The 15,251-nt window shown below is 46.3% G+C and overlaps 1 protein-coding gene across 4 annotated transcripts; it reads right to left on the minus strand.

The window, feature by feature from the left end:
• Positions 1-3,152: 3,152 nt before the first annotated feature.
• Positions 3,153-12,427, minus strand: MSANTD4 (Myb/SANT DNA binding domain containing 4 with coiled-coils). Of its 4 annotated transcripts, XM_019802889.2 has the most exons (4): positions 12,311-12,404; positions 9,764-9,823; positions 8,912-9,503; positions 3,153-8,004 (listed from the first exon to the last, which is right to left on the minus strand). In XM_019802889.2, exons 3-4 carry the CDS (start codon positions 9,371-9,373, stop codon positions 7,429-7,431), a joined length of 1,038 nt encoding a protein of 345 aa, XP_019658448.2. In that variant the 5' UTR covers positions 9,374-9,503; positions 9,764-9,823; positions 12,311-12,404; the 3' UTR covers positions 3,153-7,428. The 4 variants fall into 4 exon arrangements, with proteins under 4 accessions (XP_019658448.2, XP_034521570.1, XP_011227143.2 ...); XM_034665679.1 differs by lacking the exons at positions 9,764-9,823; positions 12,311-12,404 and adding an exon at positions 12,060-12,297; XM_011228841.3 differs by lacking the exon at positions 9,764-9,823 and having other exon boundaries at positions 3,154-8,004; positions 12,353-12,427.
• Positions 12,428-15,251: the final 2,824 nt, after the last annotated feature.

A 15,251-nucleotide genomic window follows, 5' to 3' on the forward strand; every position in this document is an offset into this window, starting at 1 on the left:
AAAATGAACTTGTGGGACTTCATCAAGATAAAAAGCTTCTGCACAGCCAAGGAAACAGTCAAAAAAACTAAGAGACAGCCCACGGAATGGGAGAATATATTTGCAAATGACACTACAGATAAGGGACTGGTATCCAAGATCTACAAAGAACTTCTCAAACTCAATACACGAGAAACAAATAAATCAAATAACATCGTAAATATTTTTAAACATCAAAATTTTTGTAAAAGATATCAAATATTTAGTACGATTCAGAGTTGCATGTCAAACCATCTGAGACCCCAAGGTTAAAGAAAAAAAAATCTGTCCCTTTATACATGTTTTTTTTTTTATGTTTAATGGTTAGCTTTATTGCAGAATATTAAGGTGGTTGAAAAAATATTGAAAACTTGAAAATTAGATGTATTAAAACCAAAAATATTCATTTAGGTTTAACTATTTTGTATTAAAACAAAATCCTCTTTTTACTTTCTTGATTTAATGTAAGCAGACTCCTCAGTAATACTTTCAAAATCCACTTCTTTATCTTTTCAATTGAGAGAATTGACATTGTTGATAATTTTTCTTGACTAAGGACAGATCTTAAATAATTCGTAATTAACTTCAGCTTACCGGAACGTCTTTTGCATGGTGCCATTTTTGAATTTCAATATATTCATTTTTTAATTTTCAAATGTCAGTATCTTGCTTATACAGCATTTTTGCATTTATTTTTATTATTAAAAATATCACATTAAAATATCATGTATCGATTCCCAAATTTTTTGGAGCACCAAGGGAGTGCCATGTCCTGGGCTCCAGCTCCAGCCAGAGAAAGTCTTGCCCACTCCACGTACAACCACGTTAAGTTTCTGAGTCTGTCCATGCAGTGCCTTCTGATAGAAAACTCTTTTCTGCTCTGTTTGTGACTTTGGTGACAAAATTGACCCAGACTCCTCTCAGGGGTCATTCCCTCTTTGAAGCCTCTCTTGAACTGCACTCAGGAAAAGATGGTCCCTCTGTTCTCAGGCCCCGCTAAGTCCTGTCCGTGTGCTGTCCCATCGCTTACCGTGTGTCCACTCCAGATGCATTCACTGTGAGCCTCGTGGGGCAGGAGCTGTCTCGCACGGCTGTGTACCATTTGTGCCCGCACAGGCACCTGGGAGGACTTCATAAATCCTGAATGGAGGAAGGGAGGGAAAGACAGAGGGGGACGAAATAAGGGAGAGAAGCAGGGTAGACAAGAATAGACAGCAGTCTAATAAAAAAGAAGGGCATGGATGGTTATCGATGAGAAGACCCATGGGGTGACCTACTTTTTTTCTTTATTTGGCTACATAAGTCCATACTCTTTTCAGTTTTAAGTCCTAGAAACTCTAGCTGAAACAACTTCACCACTCGCCCAAGGTGTTGGTGGAGAGAGGTGTTCTAAAATCAAACCCAGGATTTAATTTATCGAGGCCTGACCCCACCAATGACACTGAGAGGCTTTTAGGAATGACGCTGCCACGCCACACCACGAAGGACCATGGGGAAAGCTGCAGGGTCCAGTCAGAGGCAGAAGCAGGAGGGAGTGAAAAGCCACGGCCAGAGCTCCTGTGGGAGTTTCTGTGGGAAAGGTGAGGCAGGGCAGGCCAGCAGTGTAGGACTGGCCAGGTTGAATATGGCGGAAGATCTGCGCCATGGGGGCTGTCTCTCTGTCTGGCACCTAACACTGGGTTGATTTCGGGTGGGCAGGAATCCTGGCTTGGCCTGTGTGAGTTTGATAAAGGAGGTCCTGGGGGCATGGGTGTTGGTTGGTTTGCATGTGAAAGGCATGCTCCAGGCCAAGCCTTCACAACCCCTAAGAACTGACTAGTCCGGGAGGAACAGTCCCCAGACAGGTGACAAATGCCAGAGCATGAAGAAAACAGAAGATCAGAAGACAGGATTCATGTAATTGACCTTGTGATGAATGGATGCCAAATGGACAAATCACAGAATCTAAGGAAACACAGAAGAGGATTTGTAAGGCTGAAAATTCAGAATCCTCTCCAGTATCAGGTGGGGTTTGATCCAGCCGTTCAAACAACATTCTCAAGGACTCAAATTCACCCTCTCTATTCAGCCTTCCCTGATAGGCTCCATACGGACTTCCCAACTACCCCACTCAGTGTAGCCCAAACAGCTTTATACCTGTTCAGACATCTCATCTTTACAGGGAGCTAAGATGTCAACAGGAAATGGGGAAGCGTATCTCTCACAGAAGGTCCAACAGATACATTGGCTCTGAATGGATTATGTGCCTGAACTTGAACCAAGCACTGTCCCAGGAGAATGGGGTATGTGGATAGGTTTGAGCCCATCATACCCTATTCCTACAGCATGACGTCAGGTTAACCCTCCTTGGACTGTGAAGATGAGAGATACAGTGATTTCTGGGGGAAAAAAATCAATAAACCCAGGAAGGGGACATAGATGCTGGGCATCCAGGAAAAAATGGCCATTAATTAAAATTTTTCACATTCCTGATACCAGTACTTCTATCACAGTAGTAAGAGTCCAGATCCCCGTTGTTTTTGGTACAGACTAGCACAGCTGTGTCAGGCTGTAACTTCACCCGTTGGGGGTATTTAGAAAAACAGAATACACTGTCTATTAATGTGTATTTTAACAAGTGGCGTGGACAGATATCACCCATCCCATTTTGGTTACACTGCGCAGCCCTTGTTTACTAAAGCGGCCTCTCACGGCTCGGCCCACGTCTAACGTGCTGACACGTCAGCAGCGCGCTCGGGACGAGGTGGAAGATATTGAGAGGCGTCTATGCAGCCAGTACGTCAGAATGAACATCCTTATCGTCCTGTTTATTTGCAGAACCATCCAAAGCAACATGAGCTCTGGGCCAGGACCTAGGTCATCTTTAATGGGAAACAGAATCCTCCGAATGGTACCATTGGCCCAGAGATGGCAAGGCCAAGCCAAGTCTACTCCTAGCTCGCATGTGTACAATGCAGCCCATCGAACAGAGTCCCCGAACACACTCTTGGCCGCCACTGCCCGCTCTGTGGGTAGGGAGCCGTTCCTGGACAGGTGGTGGATGAGTCATAAACTGGGCGGACTGACGTTTTAACATTTTAATTCAAAGGATCTCCAGGGAGATTTTGAAAGACATAGGGATACGAATTTTTTATATGATAAAATATTCCAATTTTATTCAGTGAAATTAATTTTGGTTATTTTAAAATTACAGTAGAGAGCGATGGCAATGACCATTCCCCGGATCTGAAAAAGCTTTGCTCTGCTGATGGTCACTCTGGGATAGAAAATGAAAAGGTCAAGGGTGAAAGCAACATGATCCAACGCGAAGGGAAGGGAAATGCATGAAGTCTTTGGAGAGCAGCTTGACAAACGTTATTTTGGTGATGTGGGTAGGAGGACATCTTAAACACGGCAAAGAACATTTGAGGACATTACACTTGATTCAGAAGGAACTGGGGGACCCGTGAGAGGGAAGACAAATTTCTAGTATCTTTGAGCTGATTTCTAGCCTTAAGCTGATTAGTAAGAATGAGGCTCAGAGGCACTGACACCCGCCACATCCCAGCTAGTAAGGTAGCGCTGAGACCGGACTTGTGGTCTTTCCAGAACTCTCGTCTTCCACGACTTCATGTCCTGTTAATTCTCAGGACATAATAAAGGCAGTGCTTGGGGACATCTATTCTGGAAGTGTCGTGCAGGGAGGATTAGAAAGGAAGGGGCAGGAAGCACTACCGCACTAAGGACGACCCGTGAGTTTGGAGGTGGCAGATGGACTTTCTGTTTCAACTTATTTTTTTTTAAAGGTGATTGGGTCACTTCAGAAAAATAAATGGTAAAAAAATAAAGGGTATTTCCTGATGAAATTCATTGAGAAAGTCCTTCTCAGAACTTCGTTGTCAAAATCCAAACTGCAAGATCATTGTCTTTTCCCCCGTTTCACTGGTCTGGGTTCAAACAGCAGGGTCGTGGTGCCTCTCTGGATAGTGGTAAATGCATCTCTCGGGACTTCAGCAACCAGTTTAGCATCTTTCCCCCCAAGAAGACAGGTCTTCTTTGGCTGTCTTCTAGCTGTACTTACGCTAAACCCTTTCTGATTTGTGCTCGAAGTGATACATTCAACCGTCCTCCTCTGGGTTTTAAGGCAGGCACTGCGTTAACCCCGCCTGGTGTGACGCGTGTAAAGGAGCACACACGTCAGACAGAAGCTACAGACTGGAAAAGCAGACAGGCGGTTAGTGTTCCGGGAGGAAGACCTGTGGTCTGACAAGAGTGACTGGAAAGCCTCGACAGATTAAAAGTCACAAGATTTAAGAAATTTCCCTTTGCGGAAGTAGAACGTGAAAGCACAAGCAGAGTGACCCAAGGAAAAACGTTGAGCTCGAAACAAAACACAGCGAAGGTCAGAAAGGTAGGAAAGGTAGCTATTAATTTAAAATAAAATATCCTCGCAGAACTAGGATCTGCTTTTCTGTTCAGGATAGAAGTGATGACGCAGACGAGGTAGAGACTGAAAAGAGGGGAGAAAAAACCAGTACAAAACGGACAAATGAGGTAGAAAATGAGAGAAGAGAGCAAGAATTCTGTCCAGTTCGGAAGACTAAGTGCCTAGTTTGCAAGAAAAGCCTGAGGGAATACTTTCTTGTACTGCAAATGTACGGGCCCTCCCTTCTTCTAACCAGCATCTTTACGAAAGGGCATCCTTATGAGCAGAATGACCGTAGAACTGTGTCCACGCCAGGGAACTTCGGTCCAGGACCTCCGCGAAGCCCGCAGCCAGCAAGACCGCTGGTGTGGGGAGCGCCCCCAGCAAACCCACGCGGCCACAGCTCCTCAGTCGTCCCCGTACCCCATCTTCCGCAGAACAGCATCGCAGCTCCTGCCTCCAGTCTCCACTCCGGTCCGGTCCGTGATTTGTTTCGGCAACGGCGGTGCCGCGGACGTGCAGGCCCGCTCTGATCCTTGGCCTCGGGACACCCGGAGCATCTCTCCTCCGTTTGAATTCCTGCCATCCCCACGACCTCAAGCCTCAGCTGTTTTGTTAGAGGATCAAACACCGTGAGGAGAGCGGAGTCACCCCACCCTGCAGAAGCTGAACCCCCTGGTCGACCTGCAGACCAGAGGAACCCCCAGGACGCAGAAACCCAACAGTGAGGTTTTCTGGTGGCGTGAACCAACCCAATCCCCCCACGCCTGGGGGAGGGCTAAGAAAGCCAAGGCTCCTCAACGGAAGCCCTGAAGACAAGCTGCTGCTGCTTGGAAAAGAACACAGACACCTCTCGTGGGAACCTAAGAGTGCCCCACCCAAACCAGTATGGGCTCTTCTGCTTGCTTCCGGGGATTACAACCTACTCATCTTGCTACGTCTAAACACGGACAGCCCCTCGCGTGTAAGTAGCATTCTACAGTTTAGGCGCCGTTTTATTTAAAGCAGGCAGGGCAGGTGCGGTGGCGCCCACTTTACAAACGAGATCCGATCACGGGGTGCTGAAAGGACCCTTCATGCAAGCACTGCTTCCAAGGGCACCTGCAGACTTTCGCTCCTCCTCCTTCGAGCCCTCAGGGTCAGTACTGGCATATCCTTCTTCAGGTATGTCACTGAATTGAGGCCCTATGTCCTTTCTGGTAAAAGCAGGGACACAACTTAGCTCAAGAGCTGCTCTGGAGAGCGAATAAATCACGTAGGAAGAGCACCTCGCTCGGTGCCTGCCACAGACGCGAACACTCGCTGCTGAGGCTCTCGTCCCGCTTAAAAACCTCAATCCTCAACGCGCTGGTTAGCCCTGGACGTCATAAACTTTCAGATAGTTGGTATAGGCAAATTTTATTTCTACGGTAGAAGCATTTATTTCGTTATAGAAAAATAACACTATTTCAAAGTCAAGGTAACGAAACAGAAGTATATTTTCTCCTTCGAGGCCCCAACTCAAACGTCACATACGGTGTCAAGACATTCTTAAGTTAACAAGGAACAAACGCAGAATCCAGGTCGAATCTGTCAACAGAAGACATGGCTTAAAGCTACACTGTCAGCCCTGGAAATCAGAAAATACAAAGTGATCTCGTGCAGCGATTCTCAAGGTTAGTGCGCCTTGGGGTCACCTGGGTTGTGTAAACAGCACTTGCAGGGGACTGAAGGTGAGCCACAAGGTTACAGCAAGCCCTTGGTCTCAGAACAGACACCACAGGGACTGAAGATACAAACTTCGTTCTGCAGGGAGGGGCAGAGACAAAATACACCATAGACTTTCACTCAGTGTTCCTTCTCTGAGCCTCAGACCCAGGAATAATAATCAATACTACAGATTAGGTCCGATAGTGTGTGATAAGTGCATCCCTAATCCATTCACACACAGCTACTATCATCATCATCATCCCCACCTGACACAGAGGACATTCTCCCCATCCCCCACCCCATGCCCACATAGCTGCTAAGATTCATTTAAAAAGTAACCACTCATTGATTACAAGCTCATGGACTACTGGTGCCATTTTTATATTGGTACCATTTTTACTAGCTTCAACCTTCACTTACATTAAGATTTCAGTACATGGTTGAAATGACAATTTTTCTACCGAAACTAAGACCATGAATTCAAAGAAAAAAGGGAACTAAACCTTAGTCAGCCTGTGTGGCTTCGAAAGCATCAACAGCTAGAGGAATGAACTGCTCTTCAAAGTGACCCATCCTGTACAATCTCTGAATTCCCTGCAGTTTTCAGAGTCTCAGGTTACAGAGAGAAACGCGGGGATAAAACATCTACAATCTTCACCACTTCCTATGTTCAATACACTACACACTAATGTTACATAGTTAAAGGTGTTGGCCATTTAAGTAACTACCCATTTAAATAGCTGAGGCTTTAATATTCTGAAACTAGAAACCAGAGTGCTCGAGGTGCACAGTCAAGCTAGGAAAGGATTTCTCTGCCCCAGCAGTACTGCTTTGTGTGGGATGACGTGGGGCGGGGAGCTGTCCCGCGCACAGCAGGACAGGCAGGACACAGGTAGGCACGCTGGCCTCTACCCACGCCCCCATTCTGACAACCAAAAATGTCTCCAGATGTTGCCAAAGGTTTTCCAGGGGTCAAAATCACCCCCCCTGTTGAGAACCACGAGCCAGAAGTTGGAGCTAGAATTCTACGTAGACGTAGCCGTCAACTCTGAGTGCACCGATGATCCAAGACGCTATGTGGTCGTACTAATTCAGAGTACAGCACAACAGTTTCGGCCATACTGTTTATGCATACGTCATTTTTATGTAATGTGCTACGTAAGTATACAGTGACCCACACTTAACTATCTTTTTCCTATTGAAACAGACATTAAACAGGAAAAAACCAGAGCTAATCTTGCAACCATCTTTATATTACTAGATACAGAGAAAAATCTATGGTTTCCGCACACTGGCTCAACGGGGACCAAGATCCGTCACTGCAGGTGTCCCTCCTTCTGAATTCGAAGTCTCTCCTTCTCTACTTGTAAGCGTTCCTTTTCAATCTGCAGCTTCTCCGACTCGAATTTCAAAAACTGCAGCCTATCTTTTTCCAGCTGTAAGCGTTCTCTCTCCAGTTTTAACTTCTCTGCTTCTATGTCCTGTGGCTGAAGGATGGACTTCTCTCCCTGGCCGAGTTCGTTTTCCAGAGACGGCTTCTCCGAGCCGACGATCTGGAGCCTCAGCCTCTCGCGCTCCATCTGCAGCCGCTCCTTCTCCAGCTGCAGCCGCTCGTGCTCCAGGTCCAAGTGCCGCAGCCGCTCCTTCTCCACCTGCAGCCGCTCCTTCTCCACCTGCAGCCGCTCCGCCTCGATGTCCAGGCGCCGTTTTTCCAGCTCCAGCTTCTGTTTCTCTATGTTCACCAGCACATGGGGCTCATCGTAGGCAGACCTAGATGGTGTTGAGTTCAGAGTAAAAAACTCATCGATGTGTGGGAAATCTGGAAGTTCGTTTTCCCTCCTGGAATCCGGTATGACGGATGACAACATTTCTTCCTCCTCCTCAATCTCAAACTAAAAGGAAAAAGCAACTTTCAGTCTTTACGTCTACTTCGTGGTTGTCAATTTGTCTAAACACGTCCTTAAAATTTTCCATATTGTTTGAGCATAGAAAACCACTTCTTTTGAGTTTTGAAAATATTTGTAACGGATTACCTGATGTCACTAATACAGCTGAGCCTTGAACAACGTGGGTTTGAGCTGGGCGGGTCCACCTGCTCACAAAGTTTTTTGCTAAATACAATACAGTACTGGAAATGTATATTCTCTTAAAATTTTCTTAAGATTTTCTTTTCCATAGCTGACTTTAGTTTAAGAACATACTATATAGGGGCGCCTGGGTGGCACAGCGGTTAAGCGTCTGCCTTCGGCTCAGGGCGTGATCCCGGCGTTATGGGATCGAGCCCCACGTCAGGCTCCTCCACTGGGAGCCTGCCTCTTCCTCTCCCACTCCCCCTGCTTGTGTTCCCTCTCTCGCTGGCTGTCTCTCTCTCTGTCGAATAAATAAAAAATCTTAAAAAAAAAAAAAAGAACATAATATATAATATATGTAACATACAAAATACGTGGTCATCGACTGTTTATGTTATTGGTAAGGCTGCGGGTCAACAGCAGGCTACTAGTAGTTAAGGTTTGGGGGGAGTGAGAACTTACACGTGGCTTTTCGACTGTGCTGGAGTCGGCGCCCCGGCCCCAGGTTGTTCAAAGGATCAACTGCATTTATCATTAAGAGAAGCATACTTGGGTTCAAAGAGAGATTAATGACACGAAGAGGAAAAAAAATGGAATGGAATGACTTTGTTAGGTAACTACTTTTAAGTGAGCTTGACAACTGGGATCTTGACTGTTCCTGGACCCTATCACGAACTCCCACATCATAACTGAACGAGTGAAAAGAGAGGATTCACAGGCTGCTACTTACTTCGGGACTCTGGGGATCTCTTTCTTCCTCTTCCACTTTGACCTCAGTTAAGGATCCACCCGCATCCCGGAAATCCGCCACGTTCTGCCAGTCGAAATTCGTATCATTGCGGAATCCAATCTTTTCATCGATCTCTTCGGTGAGAGAGTCATCTAAGTCGGACGTGGGAAGGGGAAACCCTGAGCCCACCAGCTTAATGTTCGCCTTCATCCTCTTCCTCTTCATGAGCGCCCGCCAGTCCAGGTACCTCCTCTTTACCTCCGTCCCTGTCCTCTGCTCGCCCTCGCCCACGGCGTTCACGCACTGCGCGATCTCCTCCCAGGCCATCCGCTTCATCACGTTGATCGTTGTGTTGAGCTGCTTGGAGAAAATGACTTCTTTCCGCTTTGTAATTTCTTTCAAAAGGGTCTGAGTTTCTTGAACACTAAAATTGCTTTTCCTTTTCCTTTTCAACTGCTTCATTTTCTCAACGTAAATGCAGAGATGTGGAAAGCTGGGAAATGCTAAAACACAAAACTCAAGGGCGGTCCCTTGTTGGCACTCTGTTCACATCAGAGTTGTCTGCTCATCTAGTGGCCCAGGCGGGATGGTCCTAGAGAGAAAGAAGTCATAGGCCGTCAGCCTGCAGCCACCCGGGAAGCCACACACAGGACTGAAGGACAAGCCCACCTCTGCTCTGGCTCCGACCGCCTCCCCTTCCCTCTCGGCCAGCCCCACCACCGTCCGTGGTTCCCTCACCTGCAGGCTGCCCTGGCGCCTAACCCCCTTGTCACCCCAGGCCGCCCCCTGCTTCCCCACTCTGGGGCCACTCTCTCCCACCCCGCTGGTCGGCTTCCCGTCACCCATCGTCACCTTCGTCCCCTCTTTGGAGCCTCTGTGCACAGGGGTCCCTCTGCCTGGGGAATTGGGCACCTGACAAAAATGAACGCCATGTCTTCACATTTGATCCCAAGTCAGTTAATGAACATTCTAGAACACTTGTAATTTTAAAGGATCACACTTAATTAGTACTTTGGCCTACCACTCCTTATGTAACTTAGATGATTAATGGGCTGGGTAAGTATTCAGCTTTCCTCTAGAGGCCACGGAAGAATACTCAGGAGATACTAGATTCACAAACTCTTAAATATATTTTTACATATCTTTTTGTTTATATATATAATATCTTTTATATCCTATATTTATATAAAATATTTTTTCTGTATCTTTTTCATATACTTATAAAAAAGGACTGAAGCAAACTGATTTACACATTATGACACCAGCCCAATATGCTTCTCCTCAGTACGTATGTCACCGCACACTCCAGAGAACTGAAGTGAAAATGTGGCTTTTGCCTTCCTCTACCATCTGTTTCGGCACTAGAAGGATCTGGGAGATGGCAGCCCACTTGTTCCAAGGGCAGTAGCCTCGATACATAACACCATGCCTAACAAACAGGAGGTACAAATACAACTTAAAATAAGGTGATTGGAGGATGGGAAAAAGACAGAAAATGAAACAAAGTAACTCAAGGAAGGTAAGCTACCAAAACTGAAACTTCTATGGGCAAAGCATATGTTTAAAAGAAAAAGACGGCCCAAGACAACATAGATAGGCAAGAGTCAGTCTGTGAAATTAAGTGAAGCCTTTAGATAAACTATCCACTCTTTGACTACGCCGAAAAACATAAGAACCTATCAAGTTATAAAACATTGTGAAAAGAAAATTTTAAGTAAAAAGGCTCTGTTGCTACCATAGTCTGTATGGACCAATGATGAGTAAAGTAGGTTATCAAAGACATATTTTTAGTAGGGAATCAGCAGGTTAGATGTCCTTAAAAATAGAATAGAGAGCTAAAATAATATCAAATTCCATATCATATTAAATACAATGTATTCCTGGCTTTTTGTTTCCAAAAGATACAGAATGTTTCAGAGCATTTAAATAGCTTTTTGAACCATTTTAAAAATGCATGATAAAAGTACAAGTATTTACCAGTAGAGTAAGTGAATAATCTATACCACAGCCACTAGCGGGACACGTGCAGTAAGTGTTGTATCAGAGGATGGAGATGGCTTAGCCCAACATTCTTCTCGTGTACATGCATCTTAGATTCCCTGACAGTCTGGGCTTAATTACATGCAAACCTTTGGTATCTTCTGATTAATGTAAGAAAGTACGAAAATCAGTGCACCTTGAGTTGAGGTAGCTATGTTTGCCCAGACAGAAGCTAAGCTGTGTTTCCAGGATCTTTTTATTTTTTATTTTTCCTGTTCTTTCCTTTATATTTTGATGCTTATGGAACACAGCTTGGGTTTCTGTCATCCATTACCCAAGAGCTTACTCAAATATTTATTAAGCTCCTACTATGTGCAAGGCACATATTCCCAGTGCTGGGGATAGAACACCTCACAGAAAGTGAAAAGATGCCATTTTAGATGTCAAATCCTACCCTGTTTATATCGGTTGTGTTCCCTAGTTTTACAGAAGGGAATTTGGCAGTTGCAGCCTCTAAAAATCCGTAGGACCTTGCATTCCCTAACAGGGACAACCGCCATTTTCCCGAAATCCGAGCGGACAAGCATTCTTTCCAGGCTGGGAACAGGTGTAAGTACTTCACTTATGTAATCCTTGTGAAGATGACGTACCACCAAAGGCACATCCTAACAGTGGGCAATTGTTTTTTCAAGGACTAACACTTGAGAATGAATACCGTAAATACTGCGTGATAAAACAGAATTAAGAGCTCCAAGGAAAATCAGGCAGTCAATTCTGGGCCCCCCCAAAAAAAGCAAATATATATATATATATATATATATATATATAATTTTGTAAACTCATTAGGCTGTTCAGAAAAAGAAAGCATCACAAAATATCCAAACTTCCCCAAGTCCCCCTCCTCCCCACGCCCACATATTCTTATAGGAAATTCACTTTCCTGCCAAACAGGATGCTCTTCTCTGAAACTTGCGGTAGGTAAATAAGTGAAGTTTACTTCGGGGCAACCTGTTATCGGAATGATACGACACCTGCCCCCCGGCCCCGCAGCCTTCTTTGGGACCGCCCGGAAAGAGCCGCAGGGAAGACCCGGGGAGACCGAGCTCCCCGGAGGCCACCCAGGGGGAGGTGGCGCACGCCCGCCTCGGCCACAGCGCAGCGGCCACACCTGCTGGCAGATACGGCGACCTGGAAGGACAGTCTTCTGGATGTTAAAGCAGAGTCCCGACTGGGTGCGCGGGAAACTTCTGCAGCCTGGATTCAGCGGCCACAGCCCTCCCACCCGCCCTGGGCGGGCTGGTACTTCTAGAAGCGTCGTGGGCCCGCTACGACGCAGATCCAGGGCCAAAGCCGGCCGCGGGGGGACCGCCACCTGCCGCTGACCCCCGCTGGGACCTTCCCCGCTGCGAGGGCACCCACCGTCCGCGGAGCTGGCGCCTCCTCAAGGACAGACTCGCTCACCTGCGACCCCGGCGGTACCTCCGCCCGATCGCCTCTAAGGGGGCTAGGAAAAAAAGATGCCTCATTGATTCCCCGCCCACTAACTTCGCCCGCCCCTTGCCGCCACCTATTGGCTGCTGCGGCTGCCAGTCTTCCGAGACGGCTCATCTATTGGTCCGGATGGTATAGCCGTTCTGGCTGAGGACCCGCCCCAGGTCTGGCCTCACAATGGGAATCGAGTCCCCAACCGGTTCCGGGTTAGTGCCCTGGAATTCCGCCCCCTTGCGATTCGCGGCCTCCCGCTCTGCGCTCAGGCGTTGGCGCATGGCTCTGTCAGTCAAGTGGGCTCTAGAAGCCGATTGGCTGCTAGAGATCAGCCTGCGGCGCTGTTCCTCCTGATTGGGACCCTGGCCGCCCCGCCTCCAAACCCTACCTCTGTCCTTGACCTTTACCTGTTAAAAGGGCGGAGAGAAGGGGGAATGTTGGCGTTGCCCCAGGTACCTTCAAGCTCGCCCTCCCCTTCTGCTCCACCAAGTGCGGCTTAGGTTGGCCTCAGCCAGACACCGGTGATTTCCTTACACCTCAACCAGTCCTTATCCCACTTGACTCCAAAATCACTGCACCTGTTGACCATGTGCTCCTTGTTTCCCTCACTGGGCCTTCTTCCCTCGCGGCCTACTTCTCGCCGCCAGCGCAGGTTCTGGTGTCACTCGGCGGTCTGTGGTCCCTTCTTCCCGCTGTCTCCAGGCGGGCGGCTTGGCCTTGGGCGCAGCCACACTCCTGATGGGAAGTGCAGACCCTCTCCAAGAGTTGCTGCTGCTTTTCTCTCAGGCCTCGTCTTCCATCCGCATCCCCCCTTCTCTCTTCCTCCTTCCTTCCCCCAGTGCTCTCCTTTCGGTCCCAGCCTGGGCAGTGGCCTTGGGACTTCGTTTGCACAGGCTTCTCCCTGCCTCTTCCCTGCCGGGGTGGGATTCGGATTGGAAGGAAGGAGGGAAGGAGGGAAGGAGCGACGGAGGGAAGGAGGGAAGGCAGGCCTCCTGTCTCTCCATTCACCCGCCGCTCCTTCTCGGCGGCCTCCCTAATGTGGGTTTGTCCCATAAATGGGTGCTCGGTAACTTTTCAAGCTCAGATATCTAAGTTCTTAGCGTAAGTGTTGCCCAAGGCGGTATGTGGCATCCCGTATTTGTACTTGTTAAATCCTACTCCAGCCCTACTGCCGCGTGCTCCCTTCCCCGTGGGTACCTTTCCTCGACAGCGTTTGCCACGTGTGCCCTGCAGGTGGGTCTTCCTTGTTCACCGTTGTCATTTCTTGGCTTAGCGCAGTGCCTAGAATATAACAGGCACTCGGAAGAGATTTGGTGAATAAATAATGGAATATTCCGGCTGAACGGTGAATGCTTGCCGGATATTCCTGGAGGAACTCTCGTCCATAAAATAGGAAGTCCTTAGAAATAGGCTCTTTGAAATGTGATGTTCAGTTTAGTCTTTCAGATTCTCACTGGGGAGTCCGTGTAAGAAGCATGCCTACCCTTTTGCCTAACTAGAACAAAAACATGGTTTTTTGAAAATTATGAGAACTTAGATTTTATAATTTTGACTTTCGTTTGTGATGGATGTTTCTTGGGTGAGTGTGGTGAGAAGGTAAGAGAACTATCCATCCCAATTATAACCAGACACCCTCTCTCTGTTCCCTTTCAGCGAATGTCCACCACTTGAATTCATTTATCTACTTCATTAACAGGGATAACACCAGACACGTGGCAGTAAGTATTAAGAACCTTCTGCTTTCAAATGAACTCTTGAAGGTTCCTGCAATTAAATGTCAATCTTTTTGCTGATTGCAAAACTTTTTCCAGATAACCTCACTATTCTTTCTTAGCTATAACTTGCATGAGTGGATGTGGACCAATAGGACCAACAAGGGAGCGATGGCGGGTAATCCAGAATGCCTAATATCAGTACCCCATTACAAATCTGATAGTTTGTTTACTGATTTTATTTTGTTAATACTAATTTCAGACTAGAGATTTGACCCTGAGGTTCTTACACACTTATTCTAGAAGTGATCTGTCCAACTCTGGTAGCCACTAGCCAAATCAGCCCTTGCTTGAACTGTGTCTAGTAAAATTGAATAACTGAATTTTAGTTCTGTTTAATTTTAATTTAAAAACAGAATTCAGTCAATTCAGTGACTGGATAACTTGAAAGTATATTTGGAAAACTTGAGTTATGTGAATCTACTTTTTCAACTGTAAATATTTTGAAGTCTAATTACAGACGGAATAGGGGTGCCTGGCTGGCTTAAGTTGGTAGATCATGTGACTCTTGATCCTGGGGTCAGGGGTTCAAGCCCCACATTGGGTATAGAGCTTGCTTACTTGCTTACTTAAATACATATGTACATGCATGCATACAGATAGAGTATTTCTGGTAAATTAGCATCCGAATTGCGATGTACTGTAAGAGTAAAATATACAAAGGATTTCAGAGATTTAGTTTAAAAATGTACAATGCCTCATTGAGAATTTTCATATTGATTACAAGTTAAATGATAAAATTTTGCATGATTGGGTTGAGGAAAATATATTCTTAAAATGAATTTTACCTGTGATTTGTTTTTCTGCTTTAAAATGAAGCTAATAGGAAATTTAATCTTATATATGTGGCTTGCATTATATTTCTATTAGACAAGTCTGTTCTAGGCTGTGCCTGGCCACAGCTTATTAAAAGTCTCAGAATGAGAATGTAAGCATTAGCTAAAATATTTGTTTCATTGCCTTTTATTTAATCAAAAGGAAAGAAGAAAGTCACTGGTACTGTCTTTCCTCCAAATGCAGTTTAGTTAAGAAAAAAGTCACCCAGTTCACATGATACAATCTACATTATATATGGACAGTTACTGTGTCACACTGTCTCTGCC

Source organism: Ailuropoda melanoleuca, chromosome 8 (genome assembly GCF_002007445.2).
Source record: "Ailuropoda melanoleuca isolate Jingjing chromosome 8, ASM200744v2, whole genome shotgun sequence".
NCBI classification, from domain to species: Eukaryota; Metazoa; Chordata; class Mammalia; order Carnivora; family Ursidae; genus Ailuropoda; species Ailuropoda melanoleuca.